This window comes from Miscanthus floridulus, chromosome 11, assembly GCF_019320115.1.
Source record: "Miscanthus floridulus cultivar M001 chromosome 11, ASM1932011v1, whole genome shotgun sequence".
Taxonomy (NCBI): domain Eukaryota; kingdom Viridiplantae; phylum Streptophyta; class Magnoliopsida; order Poales; family Poaceae; genus Miscanthus; species Miscanthus floridulus.
In genome coordinates, this window is record NC_089590.1 from 93,036,561 (window position 1) to 93,059,481 (window position 22,921).

Sequence of the window (22,921 nt, forward strand, 5' to 3'; positions counted from 1 at the left end):
GACCAAAATTCATCTAAAATCAAGCTCTACACAATGAACCCATGTTTGAGTGCATTTGGCTCTTTTGAATTTTCATTGCTTCTTTGTGCTATTCTATAGACGTCGCTAACGCGACTATAATGCGATCGTTTGCAGACTCGGAGGAGAATCGGACGGACGAGGATCGTGAGTACCGTGAGGAGTACGGAGGCGACTACACTAAAGATGCCACATCCCACCCAACCTCGTAGCACCTATTACGCATGGCTAATATAGAACTGCCATTACTTTACCTTACTGTTATATTCACACTATGATAGGACTTGCATGGTAGTATGCTTACTTGATAGCCTTTACCTTGACGCAACCTTACTCCTGCTCACCTAGCTATTAGGTTAGTCACACGCTTGCTGCTATGTTTCATTACTTATTACTTCTACTACGCTTGCACTACATAGATGCGTGGTGGAAACTGGTGTTATCTGGACTATAAGGAGAGTGCTGTGTGTGTGACTTGGGTGTGTGGAGGGTGAGGGTTGTATCAACCAAGTTAGAGTATACGACGAGCCCGGGGCAAGTCTTGCCATGGGGTGCTACCTGGGCACCCCTGGAACGGATACCTATGGTGGGTAAATGGTATATGAGGTGGCCCTAGGTGTGAACCTTTGATGGGAGGAGCCCGGGGTGGAGGTGCTGTGGTGGCACGGTAAATGGAAACCCTGATGAAGACATTTTGGCTTGGTCATCCCTAAGGACTTACTAGTACTCAGATTCACCGGGAAGCCTTACGTACCTGTCGGGTACCTTAGAACGGGGTACCCCAAGCAAACATCAAACGAGTCGCAGAAATCCCATCTAAAAAATAAAGGTAGAAGGTAAGCCGTGGGCCCCTCACCTGCCACGACCGAGCCCACTGGGCCCTCCTCCACCTCACCTCGAGCCTCGAGCAGGAGGTCTCGGCATCCTGGAACAAACTCCGCCTCGCGCGAGGCTCCCCAGGGTAGGCCTCGGCAGGGGGCGCCGTCTCCGTCTCGCCCGAGGCTCTCCAGGGAAGGCCTCGGCAGGGGGTACATTCTCCGTATCGCGCGAGGCATCTCGCGCAAGGCCTCGGCAAGGAGCCCGATCTCCGTCTCACGCGAGGCCCCAGCCTCCGTGTCGCTCGAGGCCGGGTCGCCCGCAGCCCGTTACCCCCCGCCTCGACCGACCCTCCAGACAACGTGTCATGTCCCATTAATGCTTCAACCACTCCCGCAATCTCAGCCGGACGACGGCTCAACGCCACAGAATGACCGACGCGACCCGAGGTCGCATCAGCGCCATGCCGACCGGGACAGGACACGGCAGGGATTACCGGCCACTGTGTCCTAACGCTGTATCCACGATCAGCGCCATACAGGCTGGGACAGGGTACGGCGTGGATTACCGGCCACTGTGTCCTAACACTGTACCCACGATCAGCCGCCCACTCGAGGCCTCGGCACTGTACACCAAGGTCTCGGCTATCTTAGGGTTCGTGCCTGCCGAGACCCCTCCACCACGGTGCAGCCTCGACACCGACCAAGTCTCGGCCTCGCGCGCAGTCCGTCCATAGTGGCTTGCACGTCCACCGCCGCACCCACTCCGAGGCAGTCCCGGGGCTCCCACGACGCACAGGATCTGATGGGACGGCCACGCCGCCCCCGTGCTCCAAGGACGGACCACTCCGACAGCCACACTACCACAGGAACAGGCTACAGGGCCCGGACACGCCGCCTCTGTTCACACGGCGCCGTATAGTTGGCTCATGTACCGTCCTAGTCCTCCCTTAGGCTATAAAAGGAGAGGACTTGGGCTGTTTTAGGGGAGAGAACACCTTGTAACACCCACACACACACGCACATTCCTGCCGCCTGAGAGCAACGTCTCAAGCGGCCCGCACGACACCCTGCCGAGACTTGGGACCAGCTCCCTCTCTCCTTTAGCTTGTAACCCCCTACTACGAGCACCTCGGTGCAAGGAATACAAGATCGATCTCTCAGACTGGACGTAGGGCCTCGATTGCCTGAACCAGTATAAACCTTGTGTCTCTTTGCATCACCATCCGGAATCAGGAGCACGTAGAACAAATTCACTGGTTGGTTGAGGACCCCCCGGTCCGAAACACCGACAGTACCACTCGCCCTATATGGTGCGGGACGGCCAGACTACTTGATAGGATATTGCCACTACTGCTAGGTTGATAGCGGACAGTGTAAGGAGGTACGGGGCGCGGAGGATTTTCCCCACACCCTTCCGAGATTTCATGGAGACCTTGTGGACCCGACTCATGACGCATAGTTTAAGCCACCCCAGACTAGACTTGGGGTGTAACAGGGCTGAATGGTAGAGTGGCATTATCCTAGGCTAGCAAGCGGCCGGAATCAGCCCAGTTGACGACGGTCAGCGAAGAAGGCAGATCTTGTGGTTATGTAAAACCTCTGCAGAGTGTATGGTTGATCGATCGATACATATGCCGACTTGTCGGCTATGGACCTTTCCTGGGATTCGCTTAAACTAGATAGTGAGATGAGTCATTCTCTTCTTCCCCGTGAGAGAGTGTCGGTCGTAGCCAGGGGCTACGGGCCTTGAAACAGTGCCGAGAGGGAGTTGGCCTGTCGACTGAGAGATGGTATGGTGATGGTGTGGATGGTGGTGTATCGATCCCAGGATCGAAACCTGGCTCTGGAAAGGGAATGGGGTGGAATGGGTGTGGAAATGGTGTTAAAACTTGACCAACTATTATTATATACTTGATATACTATCGTATAGGAAACCCCAGCCTTATAGTTTTCTTTTGATTATATCCAACTTGCATCCAATTTCCACAAAGCAATGCTCATAGGGTGGGAGTGGCCAGTACAAATCGTACTGATAAATTTTGGCACACAGATTCTGCTGAGGAGTATAGCTCCGAGGAGTTTGACGATTGAGGGATTCGTGCCTACGCTCGAGTTTGGCGATCTTATCTTCAAGCTGTGTCCGAATGAATGCTACTTTTTTATTCCGCTAATGCGGCGATGTAATAAATTATATAATTCCGCACTATTTGTACTCTGATATTACGTTGTATGGATATGATATTCGACTGGAATTCGGGTAATATGATCTTCAACGGTCTTATTACACTTCGACTCTGTGGATTTCCCTTCGCGGAAATCAGGGTTGCTTCAGGGGAGGAGGACCGGCGAACGGCGGGCGGAGGTCGCCGGTTGGGGAGGAGGACCAGTGGACTGGCCGGTGGGGAAGGAGGACCGACGGACGATGGGCGGAGGTCGCCGGTGAGAGAGAAGGAGCGGCGGGCTCGTGCACGTGCGGGCGCCACGCCGGCCAGAGGAGATAGAGAGAGAGATGCGGGAGAGGAACCAAGCGGCAGCGGCTGTGCGTGTGTGGCCATGCGGGAGACCGAGCAGAGGAGAAAGAGGAAGGGATAAGGTGTTGGGGGGGCTTGGGCTTTGAGCCATTTACTGTTTTACGGGCCTTTCTCTTTAATGAAGTCCACTTATCTCCTGTTTTCTTTTCCTTTTTTCCAACATATACGTGTGTATATACTATCGGCTAGAAAACGTCTTGGGAACGCCTAGGCTAGCCTAGGCTCTAGGCCGTGGGTCATCACCTAGATATCGCTGTGTAACTAGCTACCATATTGACGGAGAACTAATTAATCTCGCGTCGAGTGCAAGCGTCCCTAGTTAATACCATCTAGTAGATGGGTTCTTGTCTCTCGGCCGCCGGAGACGGCGGGCAGGCGTCGGCGTCGAGCGTGTCCGGCACCCACCAGTTCACGATCCAGGGCTACAGCGCGACCAAAGGCATCGGCGTCGGCAAGTCCATCCTCTCCCGGTACTTCACCGTCGACGGCCGCACGTGGTTCGTGCGCTACTACCCCGACGGCTACAACTTCCAGTCGTCAGGGTTCATCGCCTTCTACGTGCAGACGCTCTACAAGCCAGTGTGCCGCCCCGTCCACGCCCGCTTCACCTTCGAGCTCCTCAGGCCCGACGGCAGCGTCGCCTACGCGCTCCGCTCCGACCGGCCGTGCAACTTCGACACGCACTGCAACAGCTGGGGGATCCGCGCCTTCGTCGCCCGGAACGATCTCGAGGGCGCGTACCTGGGCGTCCTCCACCAGGACACCATCAAGGTGCGCTGCACCGTCGAGGTCGTCAATAGCCAGAGGAAGCGCCGCGGCGGGGGTCGTCAGGCCACCGTGGCGTCGGCGTCGGACTACGCGGCGAACGCCATCAGGTTCTTCATCAGCGGCACGGCGCCATTCGACGTCAAGTTCTCCATGGGCGGCGTGACCTTCGAGGCGCACGCGCTGGTGGTCGCGGCGCAGTCCGAGTGGTTCGCGGCGGCTCTCTACGGCCACGGGGGCGGCGAGAGGTGGGTGGAGGCGGGGCTGACGTGCATACCCATCTCCGGGACGACCCCGGAGGCGTTCCAGGGCGTGCTCCACTACGTCTACCACGACGCGCTGCCGGAGGAGCTGATCAAGGCCAAGGGAGAGGCCGACATGATGCCGCAGCTGTTCGAGGGCGCCGACATGTTCCTCACCGGGAGGATGAAGGCGATGTGCGCCAGCCGACTGCGCCAGTTCATCAACGACGACACCGTGCGGAGCATCATGGAGCTAGCGCAGGCGCACTCTTGCGAGGAGCTCCGGCAGGCGTGCCAGAAGCACTTGGGCCGCCCTAGGCCGTAGGCGAACTCCTGCAAGGAGCTCCAGTTTTGTCGTAGAGTACCAGAGTCTCCTTCCATTATCTAAATTGAATTACTAGTAGACCTCGTTTTGGGGGAAATTGTTGTTTCGGAGATGCTAGCACCCAGACGCGTCCGAATGCAGCTCCCACCAGCCAGCTGTTAAACAATTTCCACCAACTGTCGGCTGGCGCCGCGGCCCATCAACGGAAATCCGATCTCAAGTTGCTCGTAGTAACGCAACAACGAAGCGGTATCCCTGCCCGCAGGCCCGGCTCTGTCAAATTATAGACCTGGAGCGAAGCCACAGGCCTTGGGCCCCTTAATATAAGTCTAATAATATAATGATAATTTTAATAAGTGTAATACATAAAAAAAATTCTTATGAAACAACAAAAAAAAAAGTTATACATCTTATATTGGAGGTGGTGGTGGTGCTAGCTCCGCGCCGTCGTGCACGCCACCGCGACCGACGCGTCAGCCGCCAGCTTTGGAACAGCGTGCCGTGCGAAAAGCGGCGTCGCGACAAGAAGGATGGAACAAGGGCCGTGGGGCGCTGGCCTCTCTGCGCGGATTTTGCGTTGCTGCCGGTGCGTGCCAATGCAGCGGGCGGGGGCGCGGCACGCATGCACGGCAGTGACGGCACCGAGCAGGTCCGCTCGGGAGCTCGGGGTCGTTCCGGTTGTCCGCCGCCGCCCGTCGGCCGGAGGTCACCGGAGATGGGTGTAGGCATTGTCCGTCGGCCCACAGGACTACAGGAGCATGTACGCATTCCGTTGTAGTAGTACTCCTAGCTAGCTTGGTGTAGTGTAGGCATTGTCCGTCCTCTGGTGAATTTCTAGTGCAGACGTGCAGAGCGCGCAGGAGCCTCTCTCGGGTTTCCGTGCCCGTAGCGGCGTAGTACTCCGTACTCCGTATGGTACGTGCAATGCAGGCAGGGCACCGGCCTACCGGCATTGCCGCCATATTCACCGTACCGCGCAGCTAGCAGCAGCAGTAATAACGGTAGTACATTCTACGTACTCCTGGGAGATGGAGACGAATCCCAGCGTCCGCTCCACTGTAGCGGCGCGTCATCATCTTCTGCTGCCGATGCGTACGTACGTTGCCGCCGCTTTGGGCGGCACCTGGCGTGCTGGGCCTGCCTGCCGCAACCCTCGCTGCTGTAGATGATGACCGGAGCAGAGCAGCACCGCAGTCCCCAGTCCAGTCCAGTCCAGTCCGCAGCGGCGTTAATTCGTGGCAGTGGACTACATACATAAATGGGGTTGGCCCCCTGGCCTCGAGGGCCCAGTGCGGCTGCACAGCTCGCACCCCCCTCCCCCCCCGGGCCGGGCCTACCTGCCCGCGTAACAAAGAAGGGGAGAGCGTGCGCTCACGTCCGCGTTGCCATCCCTGGCGCACCCCTCCACCTGCCCCCGCCACGCCCCTCTACAGTCTGAGAAGGATGCAAGGTAGCAGAAGGCGAGAAGCAGACACCGAGGCGTGCAACAGAAGACAAGGACGGAGCACCTGATCTACTTTTAAAATATCTAGATACAATACTTGCAACATTAGTACGAAGACAGGTGAAACACTTAAAACATGCTTCTGAAACACTTGCAAAAACACCTGAAAAAAGCACTTGAAACCATTGCAAACATACGCAACATCCACATAAAACACTCTCTACATACGTGTGAAATATACGCAACATGCAGATAAAACACTCATGCAACATACATCTTAAAAAACAGATGAACCATTGGGAACAGGCTTTTGCAACATACTAACTATTGCAACGTATGCAATATGCCGATCTAGTTTTGCAACATCCTGCACTACTTGAAATAAACGCTTGCAACATGCACTTTTCAAGCGCAACATCTACTTGGTGCTTACGAAATGGAGGCTCGCCGGCGTGTGGAGTTCACCAGAGGCAGCCTGCCATCGCCACCATCGACCAGATCGACTCTGCTCATGAGGCTAGTGGGGACCCCTTCGTGGCCGCCATTATCCTAGGCTCCATGCAGGATAGCAACCCCTGCAGTCGGCGCCACAGTCCCCACCACCATCGGATCTCTCGTTGCGCAGTGGATATGGTGGAAGGAGCGGTGAGACGGAGTGGGGCGGAGGCGCAAGCAGTGCCGCGCGATGCGGGCGAGCAGCACGAGCGGGTTGGTCCGTCCAAACGGACGGACACCCAGGTCTAATCATCATCGTTGTTGATTGATATTCTTCTTCTTCTTTGCGGATCATTCCTTTTGTAATGTCAAATTGTCATGCTTTTGGTTGTCTTTAGCAACTCAAATCTAACTCTTTGATTTGTTCTAGCCTGCAGGAGACCATGAGGTTTGTATTGTCAGAAAACTAAAATCAGAGAAATATTAATCCAGTTCATATGTGAAAATTAAATTGCTAGTCCTTGAGAAAACAATTATTTAATAAAAAATGGATATGAAAGGGAGTCCTTGCGACAGGCGGAGGTTCATCAAGCACAAATATCTTCCCTTTCATATCCGTTTTAAGAAATAATTGTTTTGCGGTAGAAATAGGATGGTCGGGAATTTAGGCCTATGTAGTAGTCTTGTTTTTATGGACCAAGTCGAAAACCAGGTTTTGAACTTTTGGTTGACATGTTTTGGAGATTCTCTTAGGTTTGGTCGGCGATGTCGCTACGTCTATATGCTCATGGGATGGTAATAACGGATGCACACCATGTGCTCGCTGGTTTGTCCCAACGAGATGATCAACTGATTCAGTAAACTAACCAAATAACCATGTCTAAGTTTATGCAGAAATAAGGATGGTTGCCATATCTATTTATATCTCTTATATTTTCAATCCTCACAAGCAAATCTATCTTTACATACATTCTCCACTAGATGGTGTTTGGTTCATTCTCCACTAAGATGGTGTTTGGTTCATTTTGGGAAGTGATACTATTAATATAAATGGATCCCGTTATCGGTTTGAGATAAACAGAAATCAAGCTTTGTTTGGTTAGCTCCCGAGGAGAGTGATGTGCGGGTCGTAATTGTTAATGCCGAAGGACAGACAATATCATTCTTCTGAAGGCTCGTATATGATACCGCGCCAACCAATCACATGGCATCCAAACTAAACGTTAAGTAATGTGACTCAATCCCGCTGTAAACCGATAGCGGGCTAGGGCAAAAAGCTTAAACGAAACACGCTCTAAGTACCCTACTACCTTGAATACTCCCTGAACAAGTTTAGGACAGATTAGTATGACAGAGAAAATACCATAGTACCTTTTATTGATCGGAGTAGTCACATAGTTGCACACTGATTGGTGACTATTTGGGGAAATTCAATCTTTGGAGTCTCATGGGATGGGGAATTTGAGGTTGTGTTCGTGGAAAAGATGGAGATGGGAGGGGTGCAGTAAATACAAGGAGCTTCTGAGAAAAATTATCCTAGAGTGTAGATAAATTTTTAGACTAGGAATCTATTTGTTCAGGGATAGACGAAGTATTCATATCATCCCGGTTAAGTGTAACTTTGTAAGGTACTGTTTGACTAGAAGACATAGTGCGACGGGACAGTTCAGATTCAATTTTGAGGATCTCACTATTTGGTTGAGAGACTGGGATAGTCCCTGTCATCTGTTTGGTTTGGAGACATGTGAAAGTGAGATTTGACTATGACATATGGGACCTACCTGTCAACATTTTTTATTTTTATTCTTCCTCTTTTCTTCCCGACCTCTCCGCCGCATCCATCTCCCACGCGACGGGTCCTGCGCGCTCGCGCCGCCCGCGCCCGTGACTGGAGCCCTCGCTGCTGCTGTGACTGAAGTCCACGTCATCACTCTGTTATGCACAATACTACTGTCATCCCTCTTGATTACAGTATTTTTTTTAGAAAACCTCTCGTGACACGGAGTTTTTACTGATATAAGCTGCCCTCGTGTAGATTCCCTGCTCCCGACGACCCATCGACGCCGTCCATGCTGTCCTCCCCGGCGCCGCCACATGAGGGCGCCGCCGCCCCCTCCTCCTGGGCGGAAGCCGCGTCCTCGGCGGCGCTCCGGCACTACCGCTCCCTGCCCAAGAAAGGGAAACCGCAGGGGCGCGAGTCCACGGTCCTCGCCGCCTTCCTCCTCTCCTCCCTGCAGGACCCGCACAGCCTCACTGTCCTCTCCATGGGCACCGGCACCAAGTGCCTCGGTGCCTCGATGCTCAGCGCCCGCGGGGACCTCGTCCACGACGCGCACGCCGAGGTCATCGCTCGCCGCGCGCTGCTCCGCCTCGTCTACTCTGAGATCGGCCGCGGCGCCCCGCCTGAGTGGCTGCTTGCTTCCGTGGATGGTGGGAGATGGAGGCTGAGGGATGGGCACTGCCTTCATCTCTACATCACCCAACTCCCATGTATGTGCCATGGCAACGAGTAAACACTGATGTTCTTCTGTTTGGATTTCGATTGCTTGTCCTAGAGCATGCTATGTAGGAGTAGAAGACAATGCTGAGCTAGTAATAGCTAAAATTTGCATTGCCCGGACTAATTGATCAGCAACCCTTCATCTGAATGTAAATTGGTACTTCTGCTGCTGCACTTTCTGAGACCTGTCCTATCATTTTTCGAGTCTGTTGTGGCAATATCCTGAAATAGTTTAATTACAGAACATAGTTTGATGGTTCCAGTTCATTTGGTAAATTTTTCTAGGTGGAGTCATGCCAGTACCGCTGTCACAGTCGGAGTTACCAAGGGAACAGCTGGATAGTGTGAATGGAGGTATGCTTCTATCTTGATGTTGGTGTTATGCATAGCAGTACTTTCAAGTTTTAGGTATGGTAGTGTCTTCCATGGTTCATGGCCTGGTGACAATTAGTTTGAGAATTATTTAGTTTACCAATCCGATGGATTTTAGTTATGATGGTTACATTATTTTGTTTGCTGCCCTGATCAGGGGAAAAAAATAGTAGCATGGAAGTGTGGTGCTCCTAGCGATGAATTTGACCTCCCTGCAACTGTCCAGCTAAACTGGAACAGTGGAACTGGACTGCTTACATTCAGCCTAACTGGCGTTGCAAGAGCCAGCCAGCAACATCTGCAGCCCAAACAGTGGTTGTGACTGTTGCTGCAGCCATGCAGAAGCAAACAGCCGGAGCTTGCTCTCAGTTCTTCAACTGCAGCCGATTGGCTGCGCAGCACAGCCACAGCGCAAACAGCGCTTTAAGTAGAAGCGAGCAGAGTTTGATACGGTCTGTAGGTGTTTTAAACAGCGCAAACAACACAGTTTTTCAATGCTTAATGGGGGATCATGTTTAAACTCTGTAGGTGTTTGATACGGTCTGCGAGATTGGTAAATGTTCGCCTTTGTTTCCATTGGTTCTACCAACAGAAATTGAATTCATTGTATTGCCGCAATTTAACAAAACTATATTTCCTCCTATTAATTTGCCATATATGTTCTAATATAAGTATACTACTCTGTATGTATATCAGATATTAGCTTTGTTCAGAGGAAGCCAGGGCGGGGTGATACAACATTATCCATGAGCTGCTTTGACAAAATCACCCGCTGGAGTCTTGTAGGAATTCAAGGTTCGGTGTCCATGACAGTCTCTGAATCAATTACACTTCTACGGATAAGATCAGAAATTTTTAACATGAGCTATTCATCATGTAACTGTAGTTATGATATGTGGAACTTCTGGCTTCTATGCGAACAGTAGAATTGGCTATGCATCATCAATTCAGCATTGCTATTTTCTTGCATCCCATTACTTCTTTTGTTATGTTATGCACTTTAGTGATTACAAAGTGCCCAAATGGGATAAATCCTCTTTCTGTGCGTTCTTCAACAGGTGCATTGCTGTCACATATACTGGAACCCTTGTATTTGTCCACCATTACTATTGGACAATTACCTGATGGTGCTCCTGAAGGGTTCTCTATTGAAAATAATATCAAGAAAGCTCTCGATGCTCGCCTGTCCTCTCTATCCAGCAAATTGCCACCTCCTTTTAAAACGCAGAGGGTTGGTCATCCTTTTCTTTTGTTCCAGTAACTTCTCTATGATAATGAATCATTTCTATCTGCAGCCAAAGGTTTTTGAGGCACCTGTCCCACCAACAGAGTTTCAACAGATTTCTGGAGACGTACCCCCCTTGACATGCGGGTAGTATACGGTTTGTTCCATGAGCTGGACATTTTTCACCCTTCTGTCTTTTTTCTTTAAGCATCCGTTTATTGTGCCATTCTTTTTTACTGAAGTGTTACCTTTGTCATTTATCTTTTACTAGGTACTCGATCTGTTGGAATAAATCCGGTTTGCATGAAGTTGTCTTAGGAACAACTGGTAGGAAACAAGGAACGTCTTCAAAGGCGGCACATTTGCCCTCCACCGAGTCATTGCTCTGCAAGTAAGAGGGTCCTTCCTTCCGTTAATTTCTTCCATCGCAATTCTGATGCAAAACTGTTGAGTGGACTGTGTGTTGACTGCTGTCCCAGGAGAAGACTGCTAGAAGCATTCATGTCCCTTGAACATCCATTGGTAGGGCAACTCAAGTGTGAGGAGCTATCTTACCGTGCGCTAAAGGTATTTCGTGATCTCTTGGATAAACTGATGTTTAATAACACATAGCGTTTGAATTCCGCTAGGTGCTTCCTATTTATTCACCTGCTACCATCCAAGAATCGATTATAGACGTGTCTGATTTTCTATTCCTGTTGCAGGATACGGCTCATGAATATCGTCACACGCTTGAGCTCCTCAGGAAGGCCCCATTTTTTGGCTGCTGGCGAGCTAAGCCTACATTTGTTGATTCGTTTGCAGTTTCACGGTGATGGCTCATGAACTGGTGAATACCATCACCTTGCTTCTTATTTATTTAAAAAACATAGGACCGGTCCAGTTTTGTTCTGTGTGAATGAATATGTATATGTTGGTGGTGGTCCATGAATGAATCAAACTGAATATATGCATGCGTGCAGCTGTCACTTGATTCCAAGCACCCCTCCCCTGTATTTTATGATTTGATCATCTTAACTTCCTACTGCCTCCGCGTACTCTGTGAGTACATGACAGTGGCATAGAAATTCCAACAAGGGCCGGGTAGGAATGCAGGACCTAGCCAGTAGCCACTGATTCCATAAAATCACTCGTCTGGGAAGGAACAAAAACTATAATAACAAAAAAGAAGAGAAAGCATATAATATGGGCTGAATTTTCATGGTGTATACGTATGCAGCCCATCTCCACCTCAACTTGCTATCTTGTCTTGTTGGTGAACCTGAGAGGTAAAACATCAGCTCTCTGTCTCTCGGACATTCTGAACGATAGGATTTCAAGTTCTTTTACTCGAGATGTCAAGTTTATCAGGAGGTGGCGCGAGCACTGAATAACTGACTTGCCTTTCTGCTCGCTTACTGCTTCCAGCACGCGGTGGACGCGGGCCGCGGCTAGTAGCAAAAATTCCTGGAGGGAGCCTGCGCTGCCCTGCGACGAGCTTTCCGAGACCCTGTTTAGTTCCCTTTTATTTTGCAAAAATTTTCAAGATTCCTAGTCACATCGAATTTTTGGACGCATGCATGAAACATTAAATATAAAAAAAACTAATTACACAGTTTAGACGAAATTCACGAGACGAATCTTTTAAGTCTAATTAGACTATGATTGGATACTAATTGCCAAATAACAACGAAAGTGCTGCAGTACTATTTCGGCAACTAAACACTACCCAAGTTCCGTTCATTGATTCATTGGTAGACCGCCAATGACTCAGGATCTGCCTGACTGTCTCTGTCTATCAATCAATGATGGAGGCAGAACAGATGGGCTTGTGGCCGCGGCCACCACGTGACCCGTGAACGAAGCGCCATGCCAACCACGTCATCCTCATCAGAAAGGCGATTCGCTGATCCCATATGAATCTGATGGTCCTCTCGACCTCTGCTGGTAGGTGGTGGCAGCGGATGGCTCATGCTTGCCTGGATGAGGAGCAAGCACGAGAGGGAAGAGAGACGGTGGGCGTCTCAGTCTGGCTCTCAGCCAAAGTAGAGTGACTTGGCCATCCGGGAAGGGAAAGGAAAGAGATCGTGATAGCACGCTTAATCGGGCGGGCAACGCCAACGCCCGTCGGCGAAACGGCTCCGAAAGCAATCAATCTATCAATGGGTCCAAACCCTGGAAAATCTCCCCTTTCGTGCAAGCTACTGAACTCGCTCGCCTGCTGGAACGGACAATCCTGGCAACGCATGTGGCCCGCCCTCGTTATCCTCGGTCTGCAACTGCAAATGTCTACTGACAGGATCACAGCCGCTGGTTGGACTCGTCAGAGAACTCGCAAGACCCGGCAGCTCCTCCTGCTTCGTACTACCAGTAGCACGAAAACCAGGGCGCCACGCTAGCCCGATCCCGGGCCGGCGTTCCTGTCGACGAGACAAAAGTCTCCGCCCGCCCACGCCCACGCCCAAGGTCTTCGAGCCGGCCTCTCCACGCCGCCACCCACCAATACGGTGACAAGGATTGCTAGCGCCGATGAGCTATGCTTCGTGGAGTCTTTGCTCACTACTACTCCACGCTAGTCTTCAGTCCTCTCACACGGCTACACCAGCCAGTACCGAGTAGTACAGGCTTTCAGGTTTCCTCCAGCGCCGCTGGCCAATGGCGCAGCACCACGGCAGCTACTCCCTGGTGGTCGCCGCCGCCGGCCCCGAGCTCGACGACGACGGCCACGCCGCGCGAACCGGTACCACCACCACCACTGGCACCCTCTCTCTCCCGCGCCTTGCGTCCGTTGGCGGCAGTAGTAGTCGCGCTAACAAATCCCCCCCTGGTTTCTTTGATCGTTAATTCTCGTCGGTCCATGGGCGGCGGCAGGCAACCTATGGACCTGCTTCGCGCACATCATCACCGCCATAATCGGCTGCGGCGTTCTGGCGCTCTCGTGGAGCGTCGCGCAGCTGGGCTGGGTGGGCGGCCCCGTCGCCATGCTCTGCTTCGCCTTCGTCACCTACCTCTCCGCCTTCCTCCTCTCCCACTGCTACAGGTCCCCCGTCTCTGACGGTGACGACTCCCAGAAACGCCAGAGGAACTACACCTACATGGACGCCGTCAGGACGCACCTGGGTACGCTACCTCAAGTCTTTTCTTGCGTTGCGACCGTGCGTCTTTGTTCTTGTTCCTGTGACTCCTGTCGTCTTTGTTCTCAGCTCCGTGTATAGTACTGTATGTGCCTTTGCTCACTGCTATCTTTCTATGGCGACTGATGAGCAACACGTGCAGGGGAGAAGCGCACCTGGCTCTGCGGCCTGTTGCAGTACCTCAACCTGTACGGGACGGCAATCGCCTACACCATCACCACGGCAACATGCCTCAGGTACGTACCCCGATCCATTCCCGCTCTTCGATCTCCTGGATATGTTTTCCACTTGGCAGCCGGGCCAGCCATGCACGGTAATGCTATGCTAGCCTAGCTCCGCTGCTGAGATCACGAGGGCACACTGTGGCAGGGCGATCATGAGGGCCAACTGCTACCACAGCCAAGGGCACGACGCACCCTGCGGCGCCGGCGGTGATCACCTCTACATGCTGCTCTTCGGGGCGGCCCAGGTGGTGCTGTCCTTCATACCCAACTTCCACAACATGGCATGGCTCTCTGTCGTCGCCGCCGTCATGTCCTTCACCTACTCCACCATCGGCCTCGGCCTCGGCCTCGCCAAGACCATAGGTAACTGACATCATGTGCTTGACAATTTTGGTGGAGGTTCAGCAGCATTGATGCAAGCTTGGATGTGAATATTCTTGTGCGTATATATCGAACCGATCAGAAAATGGGGCGATCAAAGGAAGCGTCGCCGGAGTTCCGATGAGCACCCCGGCGCAGAAAGTCTGGCGAGTCGCGCAGGCCATCGGCGACATCGCATTCGCCTACCCGTACACCATTGTCCTGCTGGAGATACAGGTATGCAGCCATCTTCACTTTTCAGAGCGTGAACGTGTTAGTTAAAGGCTAAAGCAGCGTGAGTGTTCACTGTTCAGTGGATAGTACTGGTATATATGTTTTTGCTGACAACTCGCAATTAATTAAACAGGACACGCTCAAATCGACGCCACCTGAGAGCGAGACGATGCGGAAGGGGAACGTCGTCGCGGTCCTGGCCACCACATTCTTCTACCTCGCCGTGAGCTTCTTCGGGTACGCCGCCTTCGGCAACGCCGCGCCGGGCAACCTGCTCACCGGCTTCGGCTTCTACGAGCCCTACTGGCTCATCGACTTCGCCAACGCCTGCATCGTGCTCCACCTGCTTGGTGGCTACCAGGTATGTAGCAAGTGACACAGCACACAGGACACGCACGCTGCCACGCTCATGTCGCCACTCGCCACCGCCTGCAATGCAAGCAAAAAAGAACAGCGCTAGTTTCTCTCTGACAAAACAAAGTCGTCACTTGAGAGGCTTGGCTCTGTTTCATGCAGATGTTCAGCCAGCAGATCTTCACCTTCGCGGACCGATCCTTCGCGGCCAGGTTCCCGAACAGCGCGTTCGTGAACAAATCCTACGCCGTGAAGGTGCCCGGCGTGCCGGCGTCGTGGAGCTACAGGCTGAACCTGCAGCGGATGTGCTTCCGGACGGCGTACGTGGCGAGCACCACGGGGCTGGCCCTGCTCTTCCCCTACTTCAACGAGGTGCTGGGCGTGCTGGGCGCCATCGTCTTCTGGCCCCTCGCCGTCTACCTCCCCGTCGAGATGTACTGCGTCCAGCGCGGGGTCCGGCCGTGGACGCGGACGTGGGTCGCGCTCCAGGCATTCAGCGCCGTCTGCTTCGTCGTCGGCACCTTCGCCTTCGTCGGCTCCGTGGAGGGCGTCATCCGCAAGAGGCTCGGCTAGTGTTGTGTGCTAGTAATGCCTTTTCTGTCATGCATGTCACGATCGAAGTGTAACGAGAGCAAACTGTACCTAAGTTTTTTTTATTTCCCTGTGTTGTGTGTTCGTTTTAGCCATGATGATTGATGAATATATATCTAACCGTGCGTGTTTATTAGATCCAAAAGCTCTTTGTTTATTGGTGATGCTGTTCACCAGGTCGTTGTCTTTAATCCATGGCAAGAGGTTTGTTTGGTTGCTTGTAGAAGGGGCCACCTTGCACTGATGGGTGCTTATTAGGGCAGTCCTAATAAAAGAAACTAGTAGTTTCTATAACATAGGATATCGCACCAAAAAAAGTACTGCTTTCCAACCCATGGTTTCTATGAGTAATAACTATTTTCTCTTTCTCTCTCCCAACTCTATCTTTTCCTCCAATGGGAGTGCGACACGAGCTTCCTAGAAACTGGTGGTTTCTCCCCAATGGCGATTTCATGGTTTCTTGGTGCATTGGGTCAAGAGTAGACCTGGTTTCTTCATGAAGAAACCATTTCTATGATTTTTGCTCTCTTTCTTCATTAATTACGTTGCCATGTCAGCATTTTGCCTACGTGGCAAGTCATTTAATGAGGATAGAAACCATCATCTATGCACCATTGGGACTGCCCTTAGTAATCTTTGGGAGAATAAGGTTAGGTGTTTATATTCAAAACCAAAAGAAAAGAACAAGGTTAGGTTGCCCGCATCAATATGCTGTTATGCCTAGATCAAGCATCTGTTGTTCATGTTAAATCGCACGCAGATTCTACATGGTGGCTACTTGGATACACATACACAAGCTTCCCCGACTAGTTTGCGAATCCTAAGAGCATCTCTAGCTGAACTCTCGCCTAGCCTCCTGTCTTCCTTTGAGCCCCTCATTCCTCCACTCTTCTTTCTCTCTTCCTATGGCCCCGTTCGGCTTATCTTATATCCGGCTTGTTCGGCTTCTTTTTTCAGCTGAAACAATATTTTTCTCTCACAACATTTCAGCCAAAACAGTGTTTTTCAACCACTTTCAGCCAAGTTTCAGCAAGCCGAACGGGGCCAAGTGTAAAGTAGGGAAGAGTTAGGAGATCGTTCGAGTGCGTTGAGAAATATGAGTTGAAATATGGATGAGTAACTCTCATTTGAGGTGATAACCGGCCAAAATATGAGGCATCGGTTAGAGCTGCTCTAAGACAGTTAGATTTTTTCAGGAGCGCCGATGAACTGAAGAGCAGGTCTTGAAACTGTGAGAGCATGATTTTTTTTTGAAACACACATGTGCAATTAATTGTTGTGCAGATCTTTATTTTATTAAGTCGCTCCCATGCATCAGCTAAGGTAGACTATTCAGAATCTAATCCTGCAAATACCTAATTCTTCGAGACTCCAAGAATAAAAAAACCTTGTTATACACATTTTGTATTGAACTTTTATATTATGAAGAAATCCCATTACTACAAAATAATGGACAATCGTTTTGTAATGGAACATGATCATGAGATATAGTATAGTATGCAAATAAACTCAAACTCTTTAAGTATTCTTTACCCAACAAGTTTGTGTCTTAATGTATAATAATTGCAAGGCTACTCCATCCGTTTTGGCTTTTCTAGATACGTAACTTTTACTATATATTAAGATATACACTATGTTTATACACATAACAAAAAACAATGTATTTAGAAAAGTCAAAACATTTTATAATTTGAAACAGGAAGTACAGACCTCGTGAATGAATTTTGCCATTAGTGCTCTGGGTAAGATGCGAGTTTGCAACTCTAATACCCTAAACTAGGGTCCGACGGGTTCCTCTGGTGGCGCCGCCAGAGTCAATCACGCCTCGACGATCTACATCGCCCTCCCCACCAGATCGAGCGCTGGTTTGCGGGTTGTCCTCCGGGACACCGGTCGTTGCTGGAGTTCTCTGCATGGCGGGGACGTAGGGCAAGGAGAAGGTGGATGAGGTGAACGAGGAGATGATGGAGCTGAGTCTGGAGGAGCGGCTTGAAGGTTTGAATCTACATGGTGAAGAGGAGGAGGATTTGGATTTCTCAGGTGAATTTGAGGAGCTAGTGAAGGATGTGCATTGGCTTGCCCTCTTTAGGGTTCATACAACGAGACCCTTAAGTCATGCCACATTATTTGGAGCTATGAGAATTGCTTGGGCATCGGCAAAGGAGGTGACCTTCAAGGTGCTTGGCCCGAATCTATTTTTAGTCCAACTTCATTGTCTCGGAGATTGGACGAGGGTGATGGATGGAAGCCCCTAGCTGTTCAGAGGTGCAGCAATGGTGATGGAAGAATATGACGATTTTTCGAACGTAAATTCTTACAAGCTGGACAAGATTCTAGTTTGGGCTCGAATCCGAGGCGTTCCGGAAGGTTTAATGAAGAAGAGGGAGCTTGTAGAAAAGGTAGCTAAGAAGGTGGGTGATCCAATTACAGTGGTGGTGAATGATGGGAAGATAAATCCGACAACTTATCTCCGGGCGAAGATTTGGCTCGTCTTGAGCAAGCCAATAGTGCGGATGGTCCCGATTACATTGAAGGAGAGGATGACTTACCTGGTACAATATGAGAAGTTGCCGACCTTTTGTTTTCATTGTGGTCTCGTGGGTCATGAGGTCACAGAGTGCGGCGATGGTGTTCATAGAAGAGACAAATGCGAATGGGGTGACTGGCTGCGAGTTCCTTTTGTGCCTATGATGATGGGGAGAGATGGAGGTGGTAGGGGTCGTGGTCATGCAAGAGGTCGCGGACACGGGGGAGGTCGTGGTCCTTGGACGGAAGATGATGGAGAGGAGATGGATACCTCACAGGATGAAGATGTAGACATGTATATGACTCATGAATCTAGGAAAAGACATGGCACATAAGTGGGAGGTGAAAGGATCAAGATGCCCAAGAGGGGGGGGGGGTGAATTGGGCTAATTCTAAATTCTCTTGCAATAATCAAATCCTACGGATAGCCCAATTAACCCCTTGTGCCTAGAAAAGTGTTTATATCAAACTAATGCACAACAACCTCGCAACCTATGTTCCAAACTTACTCTAGCAAGCAATTCTATGGATGTAAAACAAGTATTGAATTGCTCAAAGTAAATACTCAAAGTAAGTGCTCAAAGTAAATAGAGAGAGAAAGGAACGCGGCGATGTTTTGCCGAGGTATCGGAGAGTCGCCACTCCCCACTAGTCCTCGTTGGAGCACCCGCGCAAGGGTGTAGCTCCCCCTTGATCCGCACAAGGATCAAGTGCTCTCTACGGGTTGATTCTTCGACACTCCGTCGCGGCGAATCACCCAAAGCCGCTCACAACTTGAGTTGGGTCACCCACAAGCTCCGCCGGGTGAACACCAAACTCGCAATCACCACCAAGCCGTCTAGGTGATGGCGATCACCAAGAGTAACAAGCACGAACTCTCACTTGACCACGCGAAGCCTAATGAGAAGATGGATGCACACTTTGCTACTCTTGATTTGCTAGTAAGGCTACTCTCTTGGATTCTCAAATCACAAACACCTCACTAGGACCTTACTCTTCTTGGCACTCACAAACGTGTTTCTCAGCTGTTGGAATGAGCAAAAGTAACTCCACTCACGAGTGGAGCTTCTATTTATAAGCCAGCCTGAAAAACTAACCGTTATGAGCTTCTGCGGGATGACCGGACGCTCCGATCGTTTTGACCAGACGCTCCGGTCAGTTCAACCCGCGAACAGTTTTCAAGTGATGACCGGACGCTGTCAGGGTCCGGTCAGTACCGACCGGACGCGTCCGGTCGCTCTTGGATGCTTACTGTAAACGACCGGACGTTGGATACTCAGGGTCCGGTCACCACTGACCGGACGCGTCCGGTCACTCTTTCCCAAGTCTGGACCCTTACTGGAGTCGACCGGACGCTAGCCCTCAGCGTCCGGTCACACGACCTTCCAGCGTCCGGTCACACCAGACTTGTTCTTCATGGTCAAATGAACTGACCGGACCCTGCGACCAGTGTCCGGTCACACCGGAGCCAGCGTCCGGTCAGTGTTTGACCCTCCATTCACTTCCAACTTCCGAACATATGTGAATGAAGTTTGCTCCAAAGGATCTTAGGCATTCATAGGAGCTACCTAGAGCTAGTTTTAACAAGTGTGCACCACACCTAACTCACTAGACTCAACTAGGTCAAGCTACCCGTTCATACCCCCCTTCATAGTACGACCAAAGGAAAAACAAAGTCCTAAACTACTCTAAGTGTCTCTCCAACTCCAATCGACACTTAGAACTAGTTATCCTTAACCTTGTCGTCCATCCTTTGAAAACCGAAACGATTTCTATCGTAGGGGCATGACAACTTCGATTGCCCAATCGATCTCCATTACCATGACCTAACTTAATTGCCTCTGCAAAACACACGTTAGTCATAGTAATCTTGTATTGACATTAATCACCGAAATCCAACTAGGGGCCTAGATGCTTTCAATCTCCCCCTTTTTGGTGATTGATGACAATACCACCTCGAGTATGTTATGGAGTGAGGTTTTTGACGGGCTTGGTTCATATAAGCTTTTGTCAATAAGAACAAAAGAGTTAGTCAAGCTTATATGACCCAAGACAACACAATGTACTCAAAGGATATGAATTAAGCATGCGTACAAATAACAAAGCTCATTTGCTTCGAAGTATAAACGCGGAAGCAAAAGCAAATGAGCATTACTCAAGTGATATGACATATAGATAAATCAAAGTAGAAGTCACACATGTCAAATATCACAACCACGTAGATAGCACTATCACATATATATAATAGTATGCATGAAAGTAAACACATGAATGCATAAGTAATAGTGTATCACACAAATAAAAACTCCAAATGTATATAATAAGCTAATACTAGATAACTAGCTCCCCCTGAAACTCGCTCCCCCTAAGTCTACATACTCAAACCCTCTCCCCCTTTGGCGTCAAACACCAAAACCTAAGGGTCGGTCGGCGGGGCTACAGCGGACGAGTCGGGCGCTGAAGTACGTGGAGCAAGATGGAACTGGGCGCCATCATCATCTGACCCTGAGCTCTGAACTGACTGACCCTCTGAAGCAGGAAGTGTCGCTGAAGTGGTCTGGGTCTGAGCTGGGGCTGGTGCTGCCTGTGAAGCTGCAAGTATGTCTGTCGTAGGATCTGACGAGGCGACAGACGAGGGGAGCCTCTGAGTAGTCATGATAGCTGGAGCTGCTGTAGACGGACCGACAGTATGCATGTGAGGCGGAGTAGGCATGCCGGTCAACTTGCTGAAAGATGCTCCAAGACTCCTGGAGACTGACGTCTCAGGCACGTATAGTGAGGAAGTCTGCTCTGGTGAGAAACCCGTGTGATAAGGAGTGAACTGCGGGGCTACACCAGGTGAAGCTAACCACTGGGACACCTGTACAGGAGGTGAAGTAAACTGAGCTAGAGGCTGTCCCTGACTCTGAAGCCCGATGGGCTATACTGCTGGAGTCATCGAAGTGGTAGGAGGCTGTGCAAGCTAGGGCGAAGGCTGTGGCAGTGGGACCCCAATGGCTGTCACTACATGCTGCATGAATCCCATGAGCTGCTGCTGCATAAGTAACTGCTGGTGCTGAAGGAGCTGCTGCTGCCTCTGGAACTCGTCCTGACAAGCCTGAAACTGTGCGAAGTTGGCAGCTGTCTCCTGTGCCTATCGTGTCTGATCCTGCTGCATCCGCTCAAGAATAGCTATGAGAGCGGGGTCTGTCTGCAGAGCAGGTGGAGCAGAACTGGAGCTACCGGCCTCTGCATCATGTCTGCGTGGAGGCATCTGAGGTATAGGCTGGTAGTCGTCGTCAAAGCTGTCACTGTACTCGCTCACCTCCTGTTGTGCCTCTAGCTCCTCCTCCTCAGTGGCTGCAATCCCTCTGATGATCTCATCCTACTGAGCTGCGGACTCTGGCATGTCGGGACGACGGCTAGGCTGTCTGGGTGCCTGAGGAGTGGTGTGTCTGATCCTCTGTGACAGGTTGTAAGCTGGGAACTCTGTAGTGGCACCTGTATACTCATCCATCATGCCAGGGGCTTATCAAGTGCAACTCTGCGGATGAGGAACGTGATCCAGTGAGCATAGGGAAGCTGCCTGCAACCCTTGAATCCCTCAGCTATAGTATCCTCCATCTCTGAAAGAAGGAGGTCCCAGATGTCAAACACTGTCATCTGCATGATGGCATTGAGAAGCCAGAGCTGTAAGCGAGTCAGGCCCTCCCTATATCCCAACCTGGGAAGCAGTGTCCTCCTGATGATGGCCTCTAGTATCCTCGCTGTAGGAGTCAAGTCACTGGGGTTCCTGCTCGACCCCTCTCCAAACGGCTCCTTGAAGCAATGCCGCACTAAATCTGTAGGGGGCACCAACCCTCCATGGGGATGCCTAGGAGGTCCCTGCTGTCCATAACAAACCTCATGCATCTTTATAGGCTGCTCCTATAGCCTCAGTATCTCTCTGGCCCTGCCACTTGTCACTCTATTGTCTTTGCCTCTGAAAGCAAAGTGAATGAATCTGTGATGAGGATCGATGTAGAGCGAGGCATAAAACTGACAGACCCAAGAAGGTACATATATGCCCGTCCGTCCAATCAAATTTATCAGTCCTGGCAAATATGACAAGTATTGCCGAATGCTCTCTCCGGCTGCTGCCACAATGGACTCTATCTGACAGACCCTCTGTGATCTGAACACTGCCCCACTGTTAAGATATGCATTGTAGAAATCCTCCTACAGTGGCGTGTAGAACCCCTCAGCTGCTCTCTCATCCCTCCTCGGAGGAAACCAAACCTCAAACTCAACAAACCGCAGCTGCTAAACCTGCCTGGCTGTAGCGGCCCTCAAGTCAAGGTGAACCACTGGAGGCGGACTCTGTGGTCTGGGCGGAGGGCGTGAACCCCTGCGCTGTGTAACTGGCCTCGGTGGAACTGCAGCACTGGTACGACTCGAGCGGCATAGCTGAGGTGCCGGCTCGGTCTCCTGACCCTCCTGAGTCTCCTGGGCTGGCTGAGGCTCTGCTGGTGGGGGCTGCTGCTGTGCTGACGGACCCTCCTTAATGGCAACCCGTCGTCCTGCAAGCATGGCAGTCCCAGCTGGACTACCGAGACGACGCTCAACATCCTCAATCGCAGCTCTGACTGCGGGTGAAACTGGCCGACCTGCAATGACAACTCCGCTGTGGGTACCACCTCTCTCGGCATGCTCTGCGGCCTCTGCAACAGCTGCTGCTCTCGCTGTCTCTGCGTCGGGGTACTTCCACTTCTTGGATGTTACCTGCTTGGTTGACTTGCCCTTAGATCCGGCTAGCTGACGAGGCGGGGGCCTCCGATCATCATCACCTGGGCCACCACCAACATTCTTGGTGCAAGCCATCTGAA

The 22,921-nt window shown here is 51.1% G+C and overlaps 3 protein-coding genes across 3 annotated transcripts; all 3 read left to right on the top strand.

Moving 5' to 3' along the window:
- The first annotated feature begins 3,703 nt into the window (after positions 1-3,703).
- On the top strand, positions 3,704-4,699 carry LOC136492461 (BTB/POZ and MATH domain-containing protein 1-like). Its single transcript, XM_066488468.1, has one exon. It carries the CDS (start codon positions 3,704-3,706, stop codon positions 4,697-4,699), a length of 996 nt encoding a protein of 331 aa, XP_066344565.1.
- Positions 4,700-8,430: 3,731 nt separating this feature from the next.
- LOC136493958 (tRNA-specific adenosine deaminase TAD1-like) lies at positions 8,431-11,628 on the top strand. Its single transcript, XM_066490084.1, has 9 exons — positions 8,431-8,512; positions 8,614-9,068; positions 9,364-9,432; positions 10,147-10,245; positions 10,509-10,681; positions 10,746-10,822; positions 10,947-11,066; positions 11,155-11,242; positions 11,380-11,628. The coding sequence occupies exons 2-9, from the start codon at positions 8,648-8,650 to the stop codon at positions 11,488-11,490; spliced, it is 1,158 nt and encodes a 385-aa protein (XP_066346181.1). The 5' UTR covers positions 8,431-8,512; positions 8,614-8,647; the 3' UTR covers positions 11,491-11,628.
- A 1,362-nt stretch (positions 11,629-12,990) lies between these two features.
- LOC136493959 (probable amino acid permease 7) lies at positions 12,991-15,661 on the top strand. Its single transcript, XM_066490085.1, has 7 exons — positions 12,991-13,394; positions 13,526-13,774; positions 13,931-14,024; positions 14,158-14,375; positions 14,476-14,609; positions 14,740-14,967; positions 15,123-15,661. The coding sequence occupies exons 1-7, from the start codon at positions 13,310-13,312 to the stop codon at positions 15,531-15,533; spliced, it is 1,419 nt and encodes a 472-aa protein (XP_066346182.1). The 5' UTR covers positions 12,991-13,309; the 3' UTR covers positions 15,534-15,661.
- The last annotated feature ends 7,260 nt before the right edge of the window (positions 15,662-22,921 follow it).